This window comes from Stegostoma tigrinum, chromosome 4, assembly GCF_030684315.1.
Source record: "Stegostoma tigrinum isolate sSteTig4 chromosome 4, sSteTig4.hap1, whole genome shotgun sequence".
Taxonomy (NCBI): Eukaryota; Metazoa; Chordata; class Chondrichthyes; order Orectolobiformes; family Stegostomatidae; genus Stegostoma; species Stegostoma tigrinum.
This window is the reverse complement of record NC_081357.1, coordinates 131,103,000-131,127,888: the sequence shown is the minus strand read 5'-3', so window position 1 is coordinate 131,127,888 and position 24,889 is coordinate 131,103,000. Positions and strand designations below refer to the sequence as shown.

Sequence of the window (24,889 nt, the reverse complement as noted above, 5' to 3'; positions counted from 1 at the left end):
CTTTGTCAGTAATTAATACTTCAGTCTATTTTCTGCTGGAATGGAAATACAAATCAACTGAGCAGGAAAAAAAAACTGAACATTCCAGTTGGTTTTGAGTGTACTTCATTTCAGCATAAAATACACTGGGGTATTCCACAATGTTATTCTCCTATTCACTTGGTTTAAGACATTTAAGAGAGGGGAAGTCTTACTGCAACTGTACAGGATGCTGGTGAGACCATATCTGGAACATTGTGAGCAGGTTTGGCCCCCTGATTGAAGGAAAGATATAATTTCATTGGAGACAGTTTAGAGAAGGTTCACGAGGATGATTCCTGGTATGGAGGGATTGTCTTGAGTAAAGATGAAACAGTTTGGGACTTTACTCACTGGAGTTTAGAAGAATGAGAGATGATCTCATTGAAACATATCAGATTCTTAAGAGGCTTGACAGGGTAAATGCTGAGAAGATGTTTCCCCTCATAGGGGGAGCCTAGTCTCTAGCCCAGTCTCAGAATAAAGGAGCACCAATTTAAGATTGAAATGTGGAGGAATTTCTTCTCCAAGAGGGGTGAGAGTCTTTGGAGCTTCTTGCCACAGAGAGCTGTGGGGGCAGAGTCTTTGTGTATATAAGTGAGGCTGAGACAGATAGTTTCTTGATCAGTCGGGGAATCAAAGGTGATGTGGAAAATGCAGGCAAGTGTACTTGAAGAGTGTTGGATCAGCCATGATCCTACTGAATGGTGGAGCAGGATTGAGGGGCCGAATGGTCTACTCCTGTTCCTGTTTCTGATGGTCTTACAGATCAAATGTGGTACATCCAAGGATTTTGAAGAAAGTGAGAGTGGAAATTACAGGGGCACTGTCTATAACCTTCCCTGGACTTGGGAGGTGCCTGAAGACTAGAGAACTGCAAATATTACAGCATTATTCAAGAAAAAGTGTAAGGATAATCCCAGCAATTATAGACCAATCAGCTTAACTTGCATCATGGGGAGGCTTCTGGAAACAATTATTCAGATAGAATTAGGAGTAATATGGATAGGTGGTTTGCTTATGAAGACTCAGCAAGGCTTCGTCAAGGAACGCAAACAAAGTTGCTGGTAAAGCTCAGCAGGTCTGGCAGCATCTGTGGAGGAGAAAACAGAGTTAACGTTTCGAGTCCCGTGACCCTCCCTCAGGAAGGGTCAAGGAAGATCATGTCTGACAAATGTGTTAGATCTCTTTGAGACAGCTAAATGAGATAAGAGCTCATGATGTTAAGGGCAAGATTCTGGCATTGATCGAGGATTAGCTGACTGGCAGAAGGCGGAGAGTGGGGATAAAGGGGTCTTTTTCAGGGTGGCGGCCGGTGACTAGTGGAGTTCTGCTGGGACCCATGTAGGGACACAACTATTCATGTTATACCATTGACAATCTGGATGAAGGAACTGAGGACATTGTTGCTAAGTTTGCAGCTGACATAAAGATAGATGGAGGGACAGATAGTGTTGAGGAAACAGGGATGCTACAGAAGGACTTGGACAGACCAGGAGAATGGGTAATGAAGTGGCAGATGGAATACAATGCAGGAAGAATAGAAGTGTGGACTACTTTCAAAATGGAAAAGGTTTCAGAAATCTGAAACACAAAGGGATTTAGGAATCCTAGTTCAGGTTTCTCTTAAGGGGAGCATGCAAGTTCAGGTAACACTTAGGAAGGCAGATTTAACGTTAGTATTCATTTCAAGAGGCCCTGAAAACAAGAGAAGAGAGGTACTGCAGAAGCTGTATAAAGTGCTGGTCAGACACCACATTTGGAATATTGTGAGCAGTTATGGGCCCCATATTGTGGGAAGGATGTGCTGGCATTGGAGGGGGCCAAAAGGAGCTTGACAAAAATAATTCCAGGAATGAAAGACTTGTCTTATGAGGAGAGGTTGAGTACTCTGTTTCTTTAGTTTTTGGAGTTTAGGTTGAGTTGGGGGTAGGGTGGGGTTCTGATTGAAATTTCATGAATACTGAGAGGCCTGGATAGAGTAGATGTGGAGATGATGTTTCCACTGGGAGGAGAGACTAGGGACCTGAGCGTCTCAGAGTAAAGGGAGGGCGATTCAGAGCTGAGAGTGGTGAATCTGTGGAATTCATAGACCACAAGAGCAAGGAGGTGATGTTGAACTTGTACAAGATACTTACTAGATGTCAGCTGGAATATTATGTACAGCTCTGGGTGCCACATTTTAGGAAGGATGTGAACACTTTGGAGAGAGTACAGAAGGTATTTACAAGAATGGCAGCACAAGGATGACGAACTTCAGTTCTGGAGATAGATTGAAAAAAATATGGACTGTTCTCCTCGAAGAGAAGAAACCCAAGCAGAGATTTGATAGAGGTTTTTAAACCTGAGGAGTCTGGATAAAATAGATAGGGAGAAACATTTTCTGCTTACAAAGGAGCAAAATGAAAGGGCATAGATTTAGAGTGATCTGCAAAACCAGCTAGGGTTAAGTGAGGAAACTTGTTTTCACCTAGTATGTAATTAGGTTGTGGCATGGACTGCCTGGAAGTGGGGTGGAATCAGGTTCAATTGAGGCATTTAGGAGGGGCACTGGATGAAAATAATGTTCAGGGGTGTGGGTAACATCAGGAGAATGGTTCTGGGTACTGATACTCATTTAACAAGCCAGTGCAGGGGCAGTGGGCTGAATGGCCACCTTTTGTGATTCCGCAATGTGGGCATTTCTGTCTTGACAAGCATTTGTTGTCCATCCCTAACTGGTTTTGAGAAAGTGGTCACGAGGTATCTGCTTGTACCACTGTCTATTGGAGTGTCCTGTTGCAACAAATTTTTCAGTGATTCCAGAGGTGTTTAGAGTGGTACCAAAGGATTTCAAGTGGAGTCTTGTAGTTAATTCATGCTTTATATTTGTTTCGCTGGGCGAAATATATCACGTATAGTTTGTAATATTGAAATAAATAAATGTTAGAGAATAACCTTTTTTGGTATTGACTGCTGCAGTGGAATAAAGTAGAAATCATTTAGGCCCAACACAATGAAACTTATCACTGCCTCAAAAACATTACCCTTGTAAAAGTAGACTCCTGGATTTTGACTTGGGGATCAAAAATGATCTTGACATTTGAATTTTACATGAATGAGATTTCTGCCAAAGAGAACTTGAACCTATTTGACTGGGGTGATCTAGATCAGTGAAGAATGTTACCTCAGAGTACAACAGGATCTTGATCAGATGGGCTGATAGGGTTAGGGTTAGGGTTAGAGGAGTGGCAGGTGGTGTTTAATTTAGATAAATATGAGGTGGTGCACTTTGGAAAAATAAGTCAGGGCAGGTTTTATACACTTAATGGTAATGTCCTAGGGAGTATTGCCACACAAAGAGATGTTGGAATGGAGGTTCATAGTTCCTTGAAAGTAGAGTAGTCGGTAGATAGGATAGTGAAGAAGGCATTTGGTACATTTACCTTCATTGGTCAGTGCATTGAGTGTAGGAGTTGGGAGGCCATGTTGCAGCTCTATAGGACATCGATTAGGCCACTATTGAACACCGCGTTCAATTGTGGTCTTCCTACAATAAGAAAGACGATAAACTTGAAAGGGTGCAGGAGAGATTGACAAGAATGTTGCCACGTTTGGAGGGTTTGAGCTATATGGAGAGGTTGAATAGAGATAATGGGAACTGCAGATGCTAGAGAATCCGAGATAACAAAGTGTGGAGCTGGGTGAACACAGCAGGCCAAGAAAGCTTTTCTGATGAAGGGTCTAGGCCCGAAACATCAGCTTTTCTGCAGAGTCTGTCCCTGCTGCTCAGAAGGGAAGGGTGAAGAGGAACTGAGCAGTAGTCATTGGGGACTCCATAGGTAGGGGGACAGATAGGAGGTTCTGTGGGGACGAGAGAGACTCACGGTTGGTGTGTTGCCTCCCAGGTGCCAGGGTGCGTGATGTCTCTGGTGTTTTTGGGATCCTTAAGGGGGAGGGGGAGCAGCCCCAAGTCGTGGCCCACATAGGCGCCAACGACTTAGGTAGGAAGAGAGGTGGGGGTTTAAGGCAGAAATTCAGGGAGCTAGGATGGAAGCTGAGAGCTAGGACGAACAGAGTTGTTGCCTCTGGTTTGTTGCCCATGCCGCATGCTAGTGAGGCGAGGAATAGGGAGAGAGAGCAGTTGAACACGTGGCTACAGGGATGGTGCAGGAGGGAGGGTTTTGGATTCTTGGATAATTGGGGCTCTTTCTGTGGTAGGTGGGACCTCTATAAGCAGGTTGGTCTTCACTTGAACCAGAGGGGTACCGATATCCTGGGGGGGAAATTTGCTAAGGCTATTCGGGTGGGTTTAAACTCATTCAGCAGGGGGATGGGAACCAAAATTGTAGTTCGACTATAGAAAAGGTTGAGAGGAGGGAGGTCTGAAATGAAGTTTCAGGGACGCAAGATGGCACCGGCAAGCAAGAAGTTGGATTGAAGTGTGTCTACTTCAATGCCAGGAGCGTCCGGAATAAGGTGGGTGAACTTGCAGCATGGGTTAGTACCTGGGACTTCGATGTTGTGGCCATTTCGGAGACATGGATAGAGCAGGGGCAGGAATGGTTGTTGCAGGTTCCGGGATTTAGATGTTTCAGTAAGAACAGAGAAGATGGTAAAAGCGGGGGAGGTGTGGCATTGTTGGTCAAGGACAGTATTACAATTGCAGAAAGGATGTTTGGGGACTTGTCAACTGAGGTAGGATGGGCTGAGGTTAGAAACAGGAAAGGAGAGGTCACCCTGTTGGGAGTTTTCTATAGGCCTCCGAATAGTTCCAGAGATGTAGAGGAAAGGATAGCAAAGATGATTCTCAATAGGAGTGAGAGAGACAGGGTAGTTGTCATAGTGGACTTCAACTTTCCAAATATTGACTGGGAACACTATAGTTAGAGTACAATAGATGGGTCAGTTTTTGTCCAGTGTGTGCAGGAGGGCTTCCTGACACTGTATGTAGATAGGCCAAAAGGGGCAAAGCCACATTAGATTTAGTACTGGGTAATGAGCCCGGCCAGGTGTTAGATTTGGAAGTAGGTGAGCACTTTGGTGATAGTGTTCACAATTCTGTTATGTTTACTTCAGTGATGGAAAGGGACAGGTGTATTTCCACTGGTCAAGAGTTCTAGCTGGGGGAAAGGCAATTACGATGAGATTAGGCAAGATTTAGGGAGCATAGGATGGGGAAGGAAACTGCAGAGGATGGGCACATTAGAAATGTGGAGCTTTTCAAGGAAAAGCTCCTGTGTGTCCTAGATAAGTATGGACCTGTCATGCAGGGAGGAAGCTGTAGAGTGCGGGAGCCGTGGTTTACGAAGGAGGTGGAATCTCTGTTCCAGAGGAAGAAGAAAGCTTATGTTAGGATGAGGTGTGAAGGCTCAATTAGGGTGCTTGAGGGCCAGGAAAGACCGAAAGAGAGAGCTCAGAAGAGCCAGGAGGAGACATGAGAAGTTGTTGGTGGATAGGATCAGGGTAAACCCTAAGGCTTTCTATAGGTATTTAAGGAATAAAAGAATGACGAAAGTAAGATTAGGCCCAATCAAGGATAGTAGTGGGAAGTTGTGTGTGGAGTCAGAGGAGATAGGGGAAGCACTAAATGAATATTTTTCAACAGTATTCACTCTAGAAAACAACAATGTTGTCGAGGAGAATACTGAGATACAGGCTATGAGACTAGGTGGGATTGAGTTTCACAAGGAAGAGGTATTAGAAATCCTACAGAGGGTGAAGATAGATAAGTCCCCTGGGCCGGATGGGATTTATCCTAGGATCCTCTGGGAAGCCAGGGAGGAGATTGCCGAGCCTTTGGCATTGATCTTTAACTCGTCATTGTCTACAGGAATAGTGCCAGAAGACTGGAGGATAGCAAATGTGGTTCCCCTGTTCAAGAAGGGGAGTAGAGACAACCCTGGTAATTATAGACCAGTGAGCCTTTCTTCAGTTGTTGGTAAAGTGTTGGAAAAGGTTATAAGAGATAGGATTTATAATTATCTGGAAAAGAATAAGTTGATTAGGGATAGTCAGCACGGTTTTGTGAAGGGAAGGTCGTGCCTCACAAACTTTATTGAGTTCTTTGAGAAGGTGACCAAACAGGTAGATGAGAGTATACCGGTTGATGTGGTATATATGGATTTCAGCAAGGCGTTCGATAAGGTTCCCCACAATAGGCTATTGTACAAAATGCGGAGGAGTGGAATTGTGGGAGATAGAGCAGTTTGGATCAGAAATTGGCTTGCTGAAAGAAGACAGAGGGCGGTGGTTGATGGGAAATGTTCATCCTGGAGATCAGTTACTGGAGGTGTACCGCAAGGGTCGGTGTTGGGTCCACTGCTGTTTATCATTTTTATAAATGACCTGGATGAGGGCGTAGAAGGATGGGTTAGTAAATTTGCAGATGACACTAAGGTCGGTGGAGTTGTGGATAGTGAGGAAGGATGTTGTAGGTTACAGAGAGACATAGATAAGCTGCAGAGCTGGGCTGAGAGATGGCAAATGGAGTTTAATGCAGACAAGTGAGGTGATGCACTTTGGTAGGAGTAACCAGAAGGCAAACTATTGGGCTAATGGTAAGATTCTTGGTTGTGTAGATGAGCAGAGAGATCTCGGTGTCCACGTACACAGATCCTTGAAAGTTGCCACCCAGGTTGACAGGGCTGTTAAGAAGGCATACAGTGTTTTAGCTTTTATTAATAGAGGGATCGAGTTCCGGAACCGAGAGGTTATGGTGAAGCTGTACAAAACTCTGGTGCGGCCGCACTTGGAGTATTGTGTGCAGTTCTGGTCACCGCATTATAAGAAGGATGTGGAAGCTTTGGAAAGGGTGCAGAGGAGATTTACTAGGATGTTGCCTGGTATGGAGGGAAGGTCTTATGAGGAAAGGCTGAGGGACTTGAGGCTGTTTTCATTAGAGAGAGGAAGGTTGAGAGGTGACTTAATTGAAACATATAAAATAATCAGAGGGTTAGATAGGGTGGATAGGGAGAGCCTTTGTCCTAGGATGGTGATGGCGAGCATGAGGGGGCACAGCTTTAAATTGAGGGGCGAAAGATATAGGACAGATGTCAGAGGTAGTTTCTTTACTCAGAGAGTAGTAAGGGAATGGGATGCTTTGCCTGCAACGGTAGTAGATTCGCCAACTTTAGGTACATTTAAGTTGTCATTGGATAAGCATATGGACCTGCGTGGAATAGTGTAGGTTAGATGGGCTTGAGATCGGTATGATAGGTCGGCACAACACCGAGGGCTGAAGGGCCTGTACTGTGCTGTAATGTTCTATGTTCTATGTTCTATTAAGATGCTGCTTGGTCTGCTGTGTTCATCCAGCTCCACATTTTGTTATCTTGGAGAGGTTGAATAGGCTAGGACTATTTTCCCTGGCACTTTGGAGGCTGAGGGGTGACTATATAGAGGTTTTTAAAAAAAGTTACGAGGGGCATGATTTTCTGTCAAGGTACAATTGTGGCTGATCTGATTTTAACTTCAAACCTACATCGCTGCATCACCCCCGCCTCCCCAATAATCTTTCATCCCCTTTGTTATCAAGGATATATCTATCTCTTGGTGTATAGCCAAGGTCTTTTCCCCAGGGTGGGGAAGTCCAACACTAGAGGGTGTAGGGTTAGGGTGAGAGGGAAAAGATATGAAAGGGGCCTGAGGGGCCATTTTATCATGCAGGCGGTGATGTGTGTATGGACTGAGCTGTCAGAGGAAGTGGTGGAGGCTGGTACAATTCTAACATTTAAAATGCATCTAGATGGGTACATGGATAGGAAGGATTTGGAGGGGTATGAGCCAAATGCTGGCATATGGGACTAGATTAGTTTAGGATATCTGGTAGGCTTGGATGAGTTGGACTGAAGAGCCTGTTTCTATGCTGTGCAACTTTATAAATGCAAACTATTGCCGTACTTAACAATAATCACAGTGCATACTGATCACCTCTATTATTGCTTTCACAAAATCGGGATCAATATGAAGTTGATAACGTGAATTCGCTAATTTTTTTCTCACTGAAATTAATAGCAATTATCTTTCAAAGAAACAGAGGTTGGGAAATTTACTTTTCATGATTTCATTTCTCATTCTTCATTTCCATTATATGAATACTTATTTGTGTGTATGAGTTAAAATGTCTGTGCATAACTTGAATGTAATATAACTTTTGTTGTAATTACCAGAAGTACATACTTTATAATATTGTAAGTGAGATATTCACTTGCATTTTAATGGTGGTGATTTAAGTATTGGCCTACAGAGGCTAATTATAAATAAGTTCAAAACATATAGAAAAAAAATGAAGTGTTATTTTTCTTAGTATGTATAATTCCAGGCTTATCCTGAACATATTTTTGTATAAATCAACTAATTTAATTATTCTTTTATTTCCATTGCTATGCACCATTTGTCTTTTTTTTTAAAAAAGCACATCCATATTAAATTACAAAAGGTAAGAAATTAGCTACGAGAAAAAAACTAGTTTCATGCAAGACATTATTGTTGCCTACATTTGGCGAATCTCATTAGTCATATAAATGAAAGGGAAAGAACTTGAAAGCAATCATTGGAGCTGTTGGCTTTGAAGAACCTAGTCATTAGTTTCATTATTTTGATGTATGCTGAAATTTGTGGCTGCCATCTTTGGCTTTTGATACATTGTGAAGTTAATTAGCCTGAGGGTCTAAACGTTGTTGTCAAGTCACTGCAAGCCCAAGTCAGAGAGGCAAGACTCTTCCATTTGTGATTTTTCCTGGAGTTGCTCTCGGTCTTTTCTCCTCGCAATACACTACAGGCCTTTAAAGAAACTGTGAGTTTTACTTTGTGTATGTGTTTGTAAGATTGCTTTATCTCATCTTGTGACGGTGGATATAAGAATTGCTCAGAAGCAAAACATTCTATGAATATGCATTTCGTAGTGTCAGTTCTAGTAGTCTTGGTATGAAATGCGAAGTTTAAAATCCTTCCACATGATTAGGGACAAAATATCTGGAAAAAATTTTTTGCAATGGCAAAATTCATTTTGCTTTATTAAATTAAAGCCAGTATATTGCATTCAAATGAAAATAATTTGGTTTGTTTTGAAAACTACCATGCAGCTACTTTTTGAAATAAGTTATTTATACGCTTTAAACCTGGAGTGTGTATTTTAATTAAGTTTGAATGGTTGTCAGATAAGCAACATGATAATGTGTGAAGAAAGTCTTTGACAAGGTACCACTTAAAACCCTGGTGAGCAAAATCAAAACAGGAGGGTGAGTGTCAGTTTGAATAAAATATTGGCTTTAGGATACAAAACAGCGAGTCTCAACAAATGATTGCTTTTCAGACTGAAGAATGTCAGACAGTGATATTCCCAAGTTTCAGTGCTGGAATTGCTGCTTTTTTGATCTTCAAATGACTGAATTATTGAAAGACAAAGTAAAATTTCAATATTTTTTGATGATACCAGATTTGGAGGTATGGCAAATGGTATGTCTCTAGCAATTGGATTTAACACGACATTGGTAGGCAAACTAGAATGGGCAGTTTACTACAGAGAAATGTGTAGTGTTTTTTGCTCGAAGAGACAAGGTGATGCAGTATAGATGTAATGGCACAATTCTGGAGTGTGCAGAATCAGAGACTTTCGGCTTCATATGCATGGACCTGTGAACATATTAAGAGAGGAATTAGCAAAGCATATGTGATATTTGCTTTGTAAATGGAGGCATTGAGTGTCAAAGCAAGGAGGTTATACTAAATGAACTGAAAACTCTGGTACTGTTACAACTAGAGTATTGTGTCTGTACTTCAAGAAGATGTGAATATGCTTGAGGTGATAAAGGGAGATTTAACAATGTGGTTCCAGAGATGAAGGATCTTAGCGACACTGTTAGGTTAGAGAAATTGGGTGCAAAGCAAGTTGAGGAGAGAGTCAGTAAAGGTGTACAAGATTACGACAGCTTTAGATAATGTAGACAAAGAAAGCTACTCCGATTAGCTGGTGGTACATGCACTTGGGTAATAACATGAATGCAGGAAGGATATTCCCAACGGTGAGGCAGTCTGGAACCAGGGTCACAGTTTAAAGGAGTAAACCTTTTAGGACTGAGATGAGGAGAAATTTCTTCACCCAGAGAGTGGTGACCTTGTGGAATTTGCTACTGCAGAAAGCAGCGAGGTCAAAACATTGTATGATTTCAAGATTGAGTTGAACATAGCACTTGGAGTTAAAAGGATCAAAGGATACGGGGGGAGAAGCAGGAACAAGCTATTTAATTTGATTGTGAGCCGAGATCATACTGAATGGCAGAGCAGTCTTGAAGAAGGGTTGAATGGCCTACTATTGGTCCTATTTTCTGTGTTTCTGAGGTAACTATGTTCTTTTAACTTCAGGTTGAGGCCATTCGTTTCTATCCACTTCCACCATCTTCTGCCTTGCTGAGCTTGTTCTCTAAAAACTTGACTTGATGTTAATTCATTTCCTCCAAGTAAAGGGTGTTGATAATGGTACCCCTATGGGTCATAGCTGTGTCAGCCTTTTTCTTGGGTGGGATAATTGGAATATTCATTATTCCAGTCTGATCAGAACTCATCCGTCATCTCAAGTTGATATATCGATCACGGTATCGATCCTGTCTTCTGCTTCTAATATGAACTTGAAAACTTAATTGACTTGAAGTTCAAATTTCACTACTGTCTTGCCTTCATTTGCTCCACCCATGACTCTTCCTGACCACTCCTCAGTTTCCCTATCTCAATTTCTGGGGATGGGTTAAACATTCATTACAAACCCACTGACTCTCACCGTGACTCTCACTATATGTCCTGGCACCCTTGTTCGTGTATGAACTCTACTGCATTCTTCCAGTTCCTCTCTCTCCATTGGCTTTGTTCTGATGATGCTATCTTCCACTCTTGCGCTTATAACATTGTTTTTTGGTCCAGTGGGGATTCCCACACATGATGACAAATCCCATCACTGTCTCTGACCTGTTTCATACACTGATGCTGTCATCCCTACCATTCCCTCTCAGGATGATAGGATTAACCTCATCCTCACTTTACAGACTCCCAGCCTCCGTATTTAACAGATCATTCTGTTCCATCTTTACCAGTTCAACATAGGAACTTGAGAATAGCCGGAGGCCATTCAGCCCTTTGAGCCAGTTTTGCCATTCAGTATAATCATGGCTCATCTATGGCCTAACTCCATATACTTCCCTTTGACCCAAATCCCTTAATACCTTTGCTTAACCGTAAGACCATGAGACATAGGAGCAGAAGTAGGCCATTCAGCCCATTACATTTGCTCCACCATTCAATCATGGTTGATGTGTTTCTCAACGTCATTCTCCCATTTTCTCCCCACAACCTTGACCCCCTTATCAATCAAGAGCCTATCAATCTTTATCTTAAATACAATCAATGACTTGGTCTCCACAGCCCTCTGCAGCAGTGAGTTCTTACTGGAGGAATTCGTCCTCATCTCAGTTTTAGAAGGTCATTCCTTCACTCTGAGGCTATGCCCTCGGGCATTATCTCTCCTACTATTGGAAACATCTTCTATGTCCACCGTATCTGGGCCCCTCAGTATTCTATAAGTTTCAATCAAATCCCCTCTCATCCTTCTAAACTCTATCGAATACAGACCCAGAGTCCTCAACTGCTCCTCATATGACAGGCCCTTCATCATTCTTGTAAACCTCCTCTGGGCTCCCTGCTCGGCCTTCCTTATGTACGGAGCCCAAAATTGCTCACAATATTTCAAATACGTTTTGACCAGACCCTTATACAAGTTTAGCAGTTTGAAAATTTATCTGTTTTAGATTCAAATTTGTTGATGTTGTGATGCCACAACCAAACATATCTTACCCTGTCCTCTCCGTATGGGACCATTTCCTCCGGATCACCTGGTCTGCTCCTCTGTTACTCCCGTGGCTTCTCCCTTCACTAAGGAACTTCTTTGCATGAATATAGGAGACATAACCTCTGTCCTTTCCCCTCTTCCCTTCACTCTGCCCCAGGCTCCAAGCGCTTATTTCAAGTGCTTTGGGGATATACTTGGATTTGTTTTGGGTTTGTAAAGTAGTGTACTGATTCACCTTTTTGCTGGAATCTTGCTTTAGTCTTGCTTTAATATTGAAAGCTTCAGATGGCAGCCAATTCTAGATTGTTAATATTTGGACTCTTCCAGTCCCTGAATGTTTAGATATTTTCATGTGGTTGAGGAAGGAGTAAGACAATTCAATAAAAATTGTTCCTCTCAATTTAAACTCCATCTACAAACTCCAAAGGACTAGTCAACTTCGATCTGTAAAGTCCCTGCTGTATGAGTAAAATTAATGAAAACACTAATGTTTTATTAAACCAATATTGATGAAATGTTCTTTGGCATCTTAAATTTGTGTAGTTATTTCCACAACAGAAAAACAATCACTGTCTTACTGATGGAATGTTTCAAGCTGGTAAAGATTGTAACATGGATGAAAATCTTTCATAAATCAGTTTAATGCCGGATTTGTGAGTTAATTACAATTTCCTTTGAACTGTCCACAACCTGTTATTTTCAAGTTCACCAGTTGTTTGCTTTGGGTGGTAGCCAAAAGCACTGATTTAATTAAACTTTTACTTTTGATTCTGAAGGTCCACAATTGCACAATTTATTGCTATTGTCTCTGTGCTGAATATCTTTGCTTCAACATTAAATATGAGCAGATACCTCCATTATGAGAGTATATATTACATAATCTACAAAATGAGACGACTGAATATTACTGATAACATTTGTGGGAGGCCTCACCTGCTCCTGAGTAGGTCCAATCCTTTGGAGAGTTGTGGACACTGTCGGATAGATTTTTGGTGATGCAGGAGAAGCGTTGATAATGCTGGGCAGAACCTGATTCTGGGATTCTCACCATTATATCTGGCAATCCCCATTTACAATGGCATGGGATAAAAGTGCAGGAAGTGAGACTGCAGCCTATACTCGCAGGCTGGCTATTTCCCTTGTGGGGTTAGGCTTCTCCTAGGTCATTCCCCAGTGATTTTCAAGGAGTTAAGTCAATGTCTCTTTGACTCATGGTTTACAGCCTCTCAGATGAGTGGTAAACCATAGTTTGCTTCTGAAATCTTTTGAAAGGTAACTTCAAAATGCCAATTCATACTCCAGCGCTCACTAACATGGCATCCTATAGTCTTGATACCAAGTTAGTGCTAACTCATGTCTTCCAGTGGCCCCTCACACCTTCCACACCAATTCATGGTCATTCCAAGCATATTCACCCAATATGTACAGAACCAGTTAACCCTGTGGGAATTAGGGGAATGTGTGAAACCCCTTGGAAAAGACACCCATTCATAATTTTTAAAAAAAGCCAGTTCTCTGACAATCATATAGAACTGTCAGTCAAACAAACCATGAAAGTACCAAACTCTGAAGCTTTGGAATACTCGACAGTTCTTAAGCTTGTGTAAATAGACCTTGAGACATTGACAGAAGAGATATGAAAAAATAAAACTTACTACACCCTTATAAAGATATTGATCAAGCAAAGTCATCAAATCTCAGCACCTGTGTAAACAAACTCACATAATTCTTCTATAAAACTCTGTGCCTCATGGATTTTCTGTGTGATCTCTTCTGTCAATGTCATAATGTTTATTTGCATAGAATTGTGGGATATGAAGTCCTTTAATCTTCTTGCTCTCTGATGAGAGGCTGAGAAAGTTGGCCCTATATTGTTGGTCCTATATTGAATCATTGAATCATTGAATCCCTACAGTGTGGAAACAGGCCACTTGGCCCATTGAGTCCACACCGCCCCTCCAAAGAGCACCCCACCCAAACCGATTATCCCTGTAACCCAGCAAGTCCCATGGCTAAGCTACTTAGCCTGCACATCCCTGAACACTATGTGCAATTTCCCATGGCCATTCCACCTAACCTGCCTTTGGACCGTGGGAGGAAACCAGAGCGCCAGGAGGAAATTCACACAGACATTGAGGGAATGTGCCAAAACCCCGCAAACAGTTGCCCAAGGCTGGAATCGAACATAACAGAGCTTGTCATAGTAGAGGCCATTACTATGAATTCTTTTGCATGTGATCTTTCCAAATTGGAATGGGTAACAGATCTAAGATCTCCCAGTTCCCCATCTACTGCAGCATTAGAGGGATGGAGAGTCTGTAAATGCCAAACATGGGTAGTTCAAGAAAATCATGAAATGTCCTAAGGTATGACCAGGCTGGACAGGTTCTAAATTACATAGCTTTTGGACTGGATCTGTGGCAGATGGTGAGTGAATCAACAACAGGAAAAACATTCTTCACCTCATTTTTACCAGTCTATCAACCACAAAGCACTTGTCCATGACAGCTTCAGTAAAGGTTACCACCGCACAGTTCTGAGATTACCATCTTCACATTGATGATAATCCTACATTGTGTTGTATGGCACTACCATTAAGCTAAATGGGACAGACTTCGAACTGATCTAGCAATTCAAGACCGGGCATCCATGAGGCACCGTGGACTATCAACAGCAGTAGAATTGTGTTCAAACACAATCTGCAACTTCATGGCCCAGCATATCCCCCACTCAACCATTACCATCAAGCTGCGGGATCAGCCTGGGAAAACTGCAGAGTGCAGGAGAGCATGCCAGGAGCAGCACCAGGCATACATAATAATGAAGCATCAACCTGTTGAAGCTATAACAGTATTTGCGTGTCAAACAGCATAAGCAGTAAGCGATAGATAAAGCTAATGATTCCACAAGCAACCGATCAGGTCTAAGCTCTGCAATCCTGCCAGCTCCAACGGCAAGTGATAGTGGACAATTAACAACTCACTGTAGGGGGGAGGCTCCACGAATATCCCCGTCTTCAATGATGGAGTACATCAGTGCAAAAGGCTAACCTGAAGTATTCACAGACACCTTCAGCCCGAAGTACTGAGTGGAAGATCCATCTCAGCCTCTTCTAAAATCCTCTGGATCACAGAAATCATTCGTCAGCCAACTTGTTTCAGTCCCTGTGATATCAAGAAGAGGCTGCAAACGCTGGATTTTGCAAAGGCTACGGGGCTTGTCGGAGCTATAGAATTTAAAATTTGTGCTCTAGAACTTGCCACTAGCCAAGCTGTTCTAGTACAAAAACAATACGGGCATCTACACAACGATGTGTAAAGTTGCCCAGGTATGTGTTGTACACAAAAAGCAGGACAGATCCAACCCAGCCAATTAATTCTTCACCAATCTGCTTTGATCATCAGTAAATTGATGGAAGGTATCATCAACAATGCTATCAAACACCACTGTTTAGCAATAACCTGCTCACTGTGCTCAGTTTGGGTTCTGCCAAGGCCACTCAGCTCCTGACTTCATTACATCTTTGGTGCAAGTATAGACAAAAAAAGGCTGAATTTCAGAGGTGAGGTGATAATGACAGCACTTGATAGCAAGGCTATGTTTGACTGAATGGGACATTAGAGAGCCCCAACAAAACTAGTGTCAATGGAAATCAGAGAGAAGATTCTCCACTGTACAAAATGTCTGTTGAAAGAAAGTTCCTAAAGTCGGGACTTTCGAAGAGTGAGAGGTGTCTCATTGCAAAATGCAAGATTCTGAAGGCGCTTAACAGTAAGAAACTGAGGGCTGGGGAATTGAAAACATGAGGGGCATACTCTCTGAGTAAGACAACAGTCATATAGAACTGAGATAAGGAGAAATGTCTTCATTCAGTGTGTTGTGAGTCTTTGGCATTCCTTACCTTGGTAGGTTATGGATATGCGATCGTTGAATATAATTAAGGTTTGAGATAGAAAAATCATTGTTCTCTCACAATACCAAGGGATAAAGTGAACAACATGGAAAGTCCAAGGTCAGAGGTGATTGTGTTAAGTGATGGTATGGGCTGAATAGCCTGCAGTTATCTTCTTGTGGAAATGTCACCCCAATAAACCTTAGGCAATTAGACCACTCATTTTTCCAAGCCATTTGAAGAAAAGCTAAATACCAAAAAGTGTTAGAAAGTATTCCTTTAATGCAACTGACTGACCTGGACTGGTACATCCTGAAAATCAAGGCGTGCTACAGAATGAACCATCCAATACCACCAGGTCATTGTTCTTTACATCAATATCAAGTTGAGCTCAAGGATTTTTTTTCAAAATGAATGTTCACAGATTATAAGAATTGAGAGAATTGCATCATGCTTAGTAAGTCATGAAACTGAGTTGATTGTAAGGTTCCTGTCAGATAATGACCAGCTTAAGGGGAGTGTATATTGGGAAGGCTATCCACCAAGACAGTGACAAGCTTAGAACCATTTGGTTTGCCTCCCATTTCATGGCTTCTGCAGGCTTTGGTTTTTGACCTCTTACCTAGTTCACAGAGTAACCGGATGTTCTTCGAGAGGAGAAAGTAACAATACTGTGACGTTTAGTCAGATTGTAAGGAGTTAAACTTGTTGCCTTTCAGTACTTCCTGCGAGAATTTGAGTGGGTTGGTAAGCACCTTGGTAGCTATTCAGATCAAATTGCTGAGGCTGTGGAATGGCTGAAGGGACGATGAATTTTAGTCAAAATTGGATGGATTTGGAGAGTTCGCCCTGGACCACCAAGAATGTGGAGGGATTGCTTTTCTTTTAGAACATAGAACATAGAACAGTACAGCACAGAACAGGCCCTTCAGCCCACAATGTTGTGCCGACCATTGATCCTCATGGATGCACCCTCAAATTTCTGTGACCATATACATGTCCAGCAGTCTCTTAAATGACCCCAATGACCTTGCTTCCACAACTGCTGCTGGCAACGCATTCCATGCTCTCACAACTCTCTGCGTAAAGAACCTGCCTCTGACATCCCCTCTATACTTTCCACCAACCAGCTTAAAACTATGACCCCTCGTGCTAGCCATTTCTGCCCTGGGAAATAGTCTCTGGCTATCGACTCTATCTATGCCTCTCATTATCTTGTATACCTCAATTAGGTCCCCTCTCCTCCTCCTTTTCTCCAATGAAAAGAGACCGAGCTCAGTCAACCTCTCTTCATAAGATAAGCCCTCCAGTCCAGGCAGCATCCTGGTAAACCTCCTCTGAACCCTCTCCAAAGCATCCACATCTTTCCTATAATAGGGCGCCTATTATGTGTGGTCGATTAGTCAAAGTGGAGCCAGAGTATCAGTGACCGTGTTAGTCCCTCTGGAGATGGCATGTTTGGCCATCCCCGGCTGTATAAAGCACACGGCATGTTGAACATCCCTGGCCAAGATGGACTGGCACTCATTGTACTGAATCAGGAAGTACTGTGCTCAAAATGTCAATGACGTAGGAGTTCATGATGGGCATGGCCTTGGAGGGAATTCTGGTGGAAGGACGGTCCTGGATTAGCACCTAGTACACATAGGTTGAGGACCTGTGTTTCTGCGTCTCCCCTTGCCCCGTGTCTCCCTCCGCCCTCCGTGTCTCACCCCCGCCCTGCGTGTCTCAGCCCCATCCCATGTCTCCCCCTGCTCCATGTTTCCCACCCCACGTGTCTCCCCCCGGCCCCGCGTGTCTCCCTCTGCCCCGCGTCTCCCCTGCCCCCATGTCTCCCCCTGCTCTTTGGGTGCTTTTCATGGTGACCACATTCAGTGACTGTTTCAGGATCTTTCAAAGACCTGCTGCTATTTGATTTAGCTACTCACTCAGGCATTGTGTCTGATCTCAGCGAATTGTGACTTGTAACAGTTTTGTAAAAGAAAACTGATGACACCAAGCTAAATAAACAACTTGTTTAGACATGCTGTGACATATTTTTTGAACTGGTGGGACCTGAACCTAGGCCTTCAGGATCAGAGGTACGGACACAGCCAGTGTACCACCACAGCCCTCACCAAGCCTGATAACCAAACAAAGATTGTAACCTCAGGGATAATGGGAACTGCAGATGCTGGAGAATCTGAGAATGTGAGGCTGGATGAACACAGCAGGCCAAGCAGCACCAGAGGGCCAGGAAAGCTGATGTTTCGGGTCTGGATCTTTCTGAAGATTGTAGCATTCTGAGTGTTCCGCACTAATTAAGTAAATGTGCTAAGCTGTGCTGAATTAATTTAAGAATATTTAATTGGAAATCTCAAAGGTGGAACTTAGTGAATATATGTTGCACCATTATAAGTAGCTGCTCTATTTAGATGGAGGTCTTGTGGCCCAGTGAGAGACATCTAACCTTCTGACCTAGTTCATGTTTGAGTATCTCACTTTGGACTGGATGGCCAAGGACAAACCAACCAGGCTGATTAGCAGACTTCCAGCAGTGTTGGTAGACAGTAAAATCAGGAGGAGTTCCTGGTCACCCAGGTAATAGAAAGAATGTAGGAGCCTCAATCAGGATTATCCTAAGGCCCGGACTACAACATGTATAATAAAGTGCATGTTTCCATATCAACTTCCATACCGATGCTCCCTGAGTGGTCTGCTACTCACAAATACAATATAAAAGGATCCATCAGTGTGGAATGGTGAGAACTAAGGTGTAATTGTTAATCATTCAATGAAGGTGTTCATCAATTTGATGCTGTTTTCAACAAGACTAATTAAGTAAGTGGCCACATTTCAGGGGCATTCCATTATAAGTAAAGATCTTTTATTTCTGGTTTTCTTCCTTTCTTTACACTACATGTTTCAGCGAACTTTCTCGTAACAATTCTTAATGAAATGTCTGACTGTAACTTCCAACGTTTGAGAGCTGTCTGTTCGAGTCCTTGGTTAATGTTCACATTCATGGACTGCATGACTCACATTGTTGTGTAAGAGCTATAGTTGTTTATTCCCATCTCGAGGTTAGGGATATTTAATATTAAAATTCACTCCCACTCCAGCCTTTCTGTCCTTTCCCTCCTACGCCGTTCCAATGAAGTTATTGGAACAGCACAACATCTTTCATTTAGTTACTTTACATTTTCCAAAATCATCGACTTTGACTTTGACAATTTTAGATCCTAACCACTGGCCCCATTTTTTTGATGCAGCTGTTGGTAAGGATCCTGTTGTTATCATTTTCACATTCTCTAAACCCAACTCATATTTCTTTGTGTGCCTTATAACCATCTTTTCTGCTTCACAAAATCATGCTCTTCTTTTCAGTTAATCTGTCCAACATTCCAATTAAATGCACATATTCTCTATTATCCTTGTTTCCTCACACCCTCACCGCCCACACCTCATTTTCCCAGTATTTATTAAAGTCAGGTACATCTCTCACATTTTACAGTTCTGATGAAATGTTATCAACCTGAAAAAAATGAGCAGAAATTTCTCTCTCAAGTGGGGAACAGGGATCAGGACTGAGTCACTGTCCTGAACCTGTACCTGTGTTGGAGAAAGCAGTCACTTGGTCCAACTGTTATGGCCTGTCCTGTTATTGGTCCAGGTCTGGGCCGCCATCTAATCATGGAAGATCAGCAGGCCATCAAAGACCCTGAATTCGATTTCTAAACATTGAGGGAATCATGAGTTATGGGGAGAAAGTATGACAATGGAGTTGAGGATTAGCAGATCAACCGTGATCTAATTGAATGACATAGTAGACTTGATGGGCTGAATGGCCGACTTTTACTTCTACATCTATGGTCTGATGATTCAGTGGTTTCCAGCTTGTGAGGATCAGTGGTCGAGATGAGTAACAGGCCACCTCCACATAGAGGTCCCATCCCCCTATTTCTTTGAAAATTAAATTGAAAAATAGATTTATGTATTCATTTGGTCATCAGCAGAATAGGGAAGCCTGCCTCCAATTTGGCCTTGCCAGGAAGGGGCAGTCTGTAGGTGTGCCCTGGATCATTATTCTGTTACTGGGTGACCATCTCGAGACATTTAAACTGGCCCCAGTTACCTGTGGGGATGGTGAGGTTGACTCCTTTCAGTGGCTTCAACAGGCTCTTTACAAGCTTTATTGGCCATTCAGCCATGAGGGTAGGTGTGTCCCTCCCTCCTGCCCCCCACAGCCCCCTCCTGCCTCTGGCAAAACAGGGCCAAGGTGAGTCTGAACCAGGAAACCATCTTGCTAGCCAATAGGTCTACCTCTAGTTCCCACTGCATCTCCTCCCTGCCCCAATGTGGACTGAAATTCCAAGCTCAATCATCCTGTTTGTATCTCTTCAGATGTTGACTGATTTGCTGAGCTGTTTCACAATTTTCAGTTTTGTTAACAATTCTGCAGTTCAGCAAGAGATTCAAAGGTTTTATATTTCCTCGCTGCATGTTTGATTGGCTCCCAGCAGGAGTTGGGCTCAGTCTATTTTTATGAAAAGCTACATAATTGTATTGAGGACGCTAGTGTGAGATATAGGGTCGAGACACATTGTTAATAACAGAATGTATCATTGTAGATCCACTGAGCACTGGCACCAATACACTAAAACCCGATGTGAATGGAACCTTAAAATGGGAAAAATAAGGAAGGGGAAATTGACAGAACAAAAAGTGTCGGCAAAAAATTAGATAATATTAGAAAATGCTGGAAACATAATATTGGTGGCCAGCAACTGAAAGAGAAGGCTAGTGTTTGCAGCCTAACCTTTCAGGAAAACATGAAAGCAAAAGAGAATTTCCTTGCTTCTTCTACTTTCTCTGTACAAAAACAAAATGAAAAGAATTCCTGCAGCCTATGCCAACAGAACTAATTATATTCTGTTTTTAAGGCCCACCTACAGACTTTAACAATGCCAAAGAAATGCTAAAAACAAAAACAGAACAATCCCAGCAGGATGTAGCACTTACTGGCACAGAAATTTGACTCCACTGTGGTTCAGAAAGTAATGGCCTTCATAATCCAGCTAGTTAGATTATGAAATATCAGAGACAATGGGAACTGCAGATGCTGGGGAATTCCAAGATAATAAAATGTGAGGCTGGATGAACACAGCAGGCCAAGCAGCATCTCGGGAGAACAAAAGCTGACGTTTCGGGCCCAGACCCTTCATCAGAGAGGGTCATCATCTGATGAAGGGTCTAGGCCCGAAACGTCAGCTTTTGTGCTCCTGAGATGCTGCTTGGCCTGCTGTGTTCATCCAACCTCACATTTTATTATCTTGGATTATGAAATATGCCTTGTTTCTGTATCTGTGTGTCCCCAAGCTGAAGAGAACTCCACAGTGTACTGATGAGGAGACCAGCTGTACCTGAGCCGCACGCTGTTCACTAAAACCTGGTACAAAGCTATTTCAATGTAAAATACAAAATCCATAAACCCCATGTAAAACAACATCTAGCAACAGTTTCTGAACTGTACGATTCAGATAATTTTTAAGATTGTTGAAGAAACAAAATAGCATGAAAATAAATAAACTGCAAATAGCGGAATATATGAACTGATAATAGACACCCTTTCAGTTTATGAAATGAGAAGATATGTTAATGTTCCATATGTAAACTGGCATCAAAACTGGAATTTGGTTAATATATGAATTTATTCACAGTATTGAACCAACATGAGAAAGAGCAAACAGAAAAGGGAATGCTGATTGCTTTCAGGAACATTGTTGCTGTTTCAGAAAAATATATTGTCACTCGCAGATCTGGCATTTGTACGCAAGTCTTAATCCAATATTTTCCTGCATGCTCAAACTTAAAAGTTTTAATGGCTTTGTTTATTTTTAAAAAAGTACATTTCATTAGAAAATGGTGAGCCACAGGATGCATTAGAAGGCGAGAAAAAAGCTTGCTGAATCAGGTGGGGTTGATTTTGAATGAGGACCTTTAGAGGAGGAAAGTATGTTGGAGAATGTGGGTTAAATATCAGAACTGAAGGAAAGAGTGAAGACAAGGTTTAAGTTGAAGGTTTTAATTTGAAATGTCTGAGACCAGGAACCAATATAGGCGACCGTGGAATGGAGATATGGCGATGTGGGGCCCAATATAGTACGTGATACAGATGCCAGAGTTTTAAATGAATTGAAGTTTACAGAGAGTGGACAATCTGCCAGAAATATTGGGCAAGGGTGTTGGTTTCAGCAGCATGTTGGCTCAATACTAGGGAACTTGCAGTGCTATCTAATGACATTTTTTATAGACAAAGCTTTAGCTTTATTCACTCAAGCACCTTGCCCCAATTAGGTTCATTTTCAAACCTATGTTGCTGATACTGTCAACAAATTTTCAAAAAGTAGAAGTACATCCATAAAGCTAAGTAAGTTTTTAATACTTTCGTCCTACACAAGACAAACTCGAGTTTTCCCATAAATAACTTGAATATTTATTCCAGTAATCTACCTATGGTATAAACCCAAAGTGTCCTCGACACTTCAATTTGTGACATCTTCAATTTTCTCAGTGTTAATATTTAAAGAATGAAAGAACTTTGGCAGCGGATTTTTTTTTACTAAGATTTCTAGAATTTATTTGGTTTTTGATGTGTTATAGTGATTTTTGACACGGGATGCTGATGTATATACATTCTGACTGAGTAAGAAGTGACTGGTCAAGCGCTTCAAACTGTTTCTGAAAATTCCAAAGACAGGTTTTTGTAGGTTGCACCCCTCAGGGCAAAAGTATGTATTTGACTGCTTAGAACATCAATTCAGAGTAGACGTGAATTATGCTCAGATTCTGGCTACAGAACAAGGAATTAATTTGCAATGTTGGCACTCATTCGTACTGTACTTTTCTGAAATAGTTCAAAGAATTTTGCAGTCATAGAATCTTGACTTACTGCTGTTCCACAGATTGTTGTTGATTGATATTATTTCTGTTTCACCTAGTGGCACCTCTCCATTGGCTTGTTTGAATGCTATGCTTCACACAAATTCGAGGGGAGAAGAAGGTATTTTCTATAAGGTGCCTGGTCGAATGGGAGTCTATACTTTGAAGGTGAGTTTTTCTCAAAGAAAGATAATAATGCTTGTGTGCTTGGATGGAAAGGGGAGAGTTTCTATTCTAATATAATTGTGGTTTTGTTTTTAAATCACATTTACCAGTGGTGAACAAACTAAAAAGAACAATACTGAGGGTTTAGCTCTTTAATGTTGAGAAGCCTCATGTCAGCACAAGCACAGAGTAAACTCACGTTTCTGCCCAACTGCCAATGTAGCCATATTCCAATATTGGAAGTACAGACTGCTATTTCCTTATTATTGATTTTTACAACCTTTGCAATCTTATGATGCACCTTAGAGATTTAGCACTGAATAACAGGTGGTGTGTGCTCTGAGCTGATAGCTGCTAGGGAATGGATTGAGGTCAATTCTGCTCATTTCCAAATGGACTTCTGAAAAGAGGGGCTACATTGTGTCAGTGATACTGAATGTAAACCTAGATCTCCTGGTTCAAATCCATAGCATCACCTCTTATTTTTATTCTTATTTTATAATTAGCCCAATAATGTTCCTGGAAGAGTTTAAGATTCTTCAGCAGGAGAGTGTCATTTAACTTGCAGTCTTGATCCATGTTTGGACCTGGAATATCACAGTATCAGCAATATCATTTCATGGTGGGAGCAGGGGGAGAGAGAGAGAGAGAGAGAGAGAGAGAGAGAGAGAGAAAACTGCTCAGAAAGAGATCACTTCCTCCACTGCTTCGTATGTTTGATAATAGTTTGCTAAACATGGATAATATCCTTAAATTATCCTGTTAAGATGCCAAGGTTATTTCTTGTTAAGGAATGTTTTTCATTTTCTGGTGCACTGCCTTGTCGAGTTTGTTCTTCTTTATTCATTCACGGGATGAGGGTGTCAGTAGCCAGGCAGTATTTACTGTCTACCCCTAATTGCCCAGAGGGCAGTAAAAAGCCATTGCTGTGGGTCTGGAGTCACATGTAGGCCAGACCAGGTAAGGATGATCGTTCCCTAAAAGGTTTTTCTGAAAATCACCAATGATTTCATGGTCATCATTAGATTCTTAATTCCAGATTTTCATTACATTCAAATTCCACCATTTGCTCTGGTGAGAGTCAAACTCAGGTCCACAGAACGTTACCTGGGTCTCTGAATTTACAGTCCAGCGATAATGGTACATGACCATCACCTTTCCCACAGCTGATGCATTCAATGTAGTGATGCCAAAAGGTGTATTTCTGTTGTCAAAACCTGAATTTTGAAGGACCAACTTGAACTGCATCTTTACTTTGTGCAGAATCACTTTCCCCATGTTCCAGCTCTTGGACGTTTCAGACGCTGCCTGTTTATCTTACAAGTCAGCAGCAGGCCCTAACGTGGCTGCTTTTGAATAAATTCTTATGCTGCTTACTAAGTATCTAATGTCCTCACTGGTGCAGATGGAAGGCACTGAGCGTAAAATCAGCTCATTCTCACTGAAGGAAGAATCACTTTGGAATTAGCCTAGAGCCTTTCCTGAAACCTGACTGAGATTTTACAACATTTACCATGAGGATAAATGGCACCAGATATTTTCCTTCACAACAACCAAGTCCTAACTCATATAATTAAATCTAATACATTATTGATTAAACAAACCTGACAAGGGAAATAGTGAATGTGACCTCCTTATTCCACAGCAAAAGAAGGCATAGCAGCAAGTTCCAGGCCAATTAGCTTATCGTCTTTCATAGGGAAGATGGTTGAAGATATTATTAAAGACGTTAAAACAGGCATTAGGTAAGCTCAAGGAAAGCAGGCAGAGTGAGCATGGTTTTGTGATAGGGAAATTATGTTTACTCAACATGTTGAAGTTCTTTGAGGAAGTAGAATATGCACTGCAGAAAGTGAATTCTTTGCGTGATAAACCGTAGAAAGTCCATGGGAATCTCTAATTAATCTCTTCATAGAGCACATGGAGTGCCCTTTGTAACCAGCAATGGCCCACCTGCTGAAACTCATCACCTGAGCCCTTTGAAAAGCAGACCCAGGGTTGGGTCAGCGGAACTGTCTGTCCTGGGCTGGAATTAGCCCACATACAGGTAGTGGCTGTATTTTGGTATTTAACAC

General features: G+C 41.9%; 1 protein-coding gene across 10 annotated transcripts in view; it reads left to right on the top strand.

Annotated features, from left to right (window-relative positions):
- The window catches only part of LOC125452495 (putative Polycomb group protein ASXL2), a 277,746-nt gene that overhangs the window by 154,365 nt on the left and 98,492 nt on the right, over window positions 1–24,889 (top strand). For 7 of the 10 annotated variants that reach the window (XM_048531001.2, XM_048530997.2, XM_048530998.2 and 4 more), the window contains one exon: window positions 22,709–22,817. The exons of the other annotated variants lie outside the window; for them this stretch is intronic. In XM_048531001.2, the coding sequence (XP_048386958.1) occupies window positions 22,740–22,817 (78 nt within the window). In that variant the 5' untranslated portion in view covers window positions 22,709–22,739. The remainder of the gene's footprint in view (window positions 1–22,708; window positions 22,818–24,889) is intronic. 10 annotated transcript variants of the gene reach the window in all.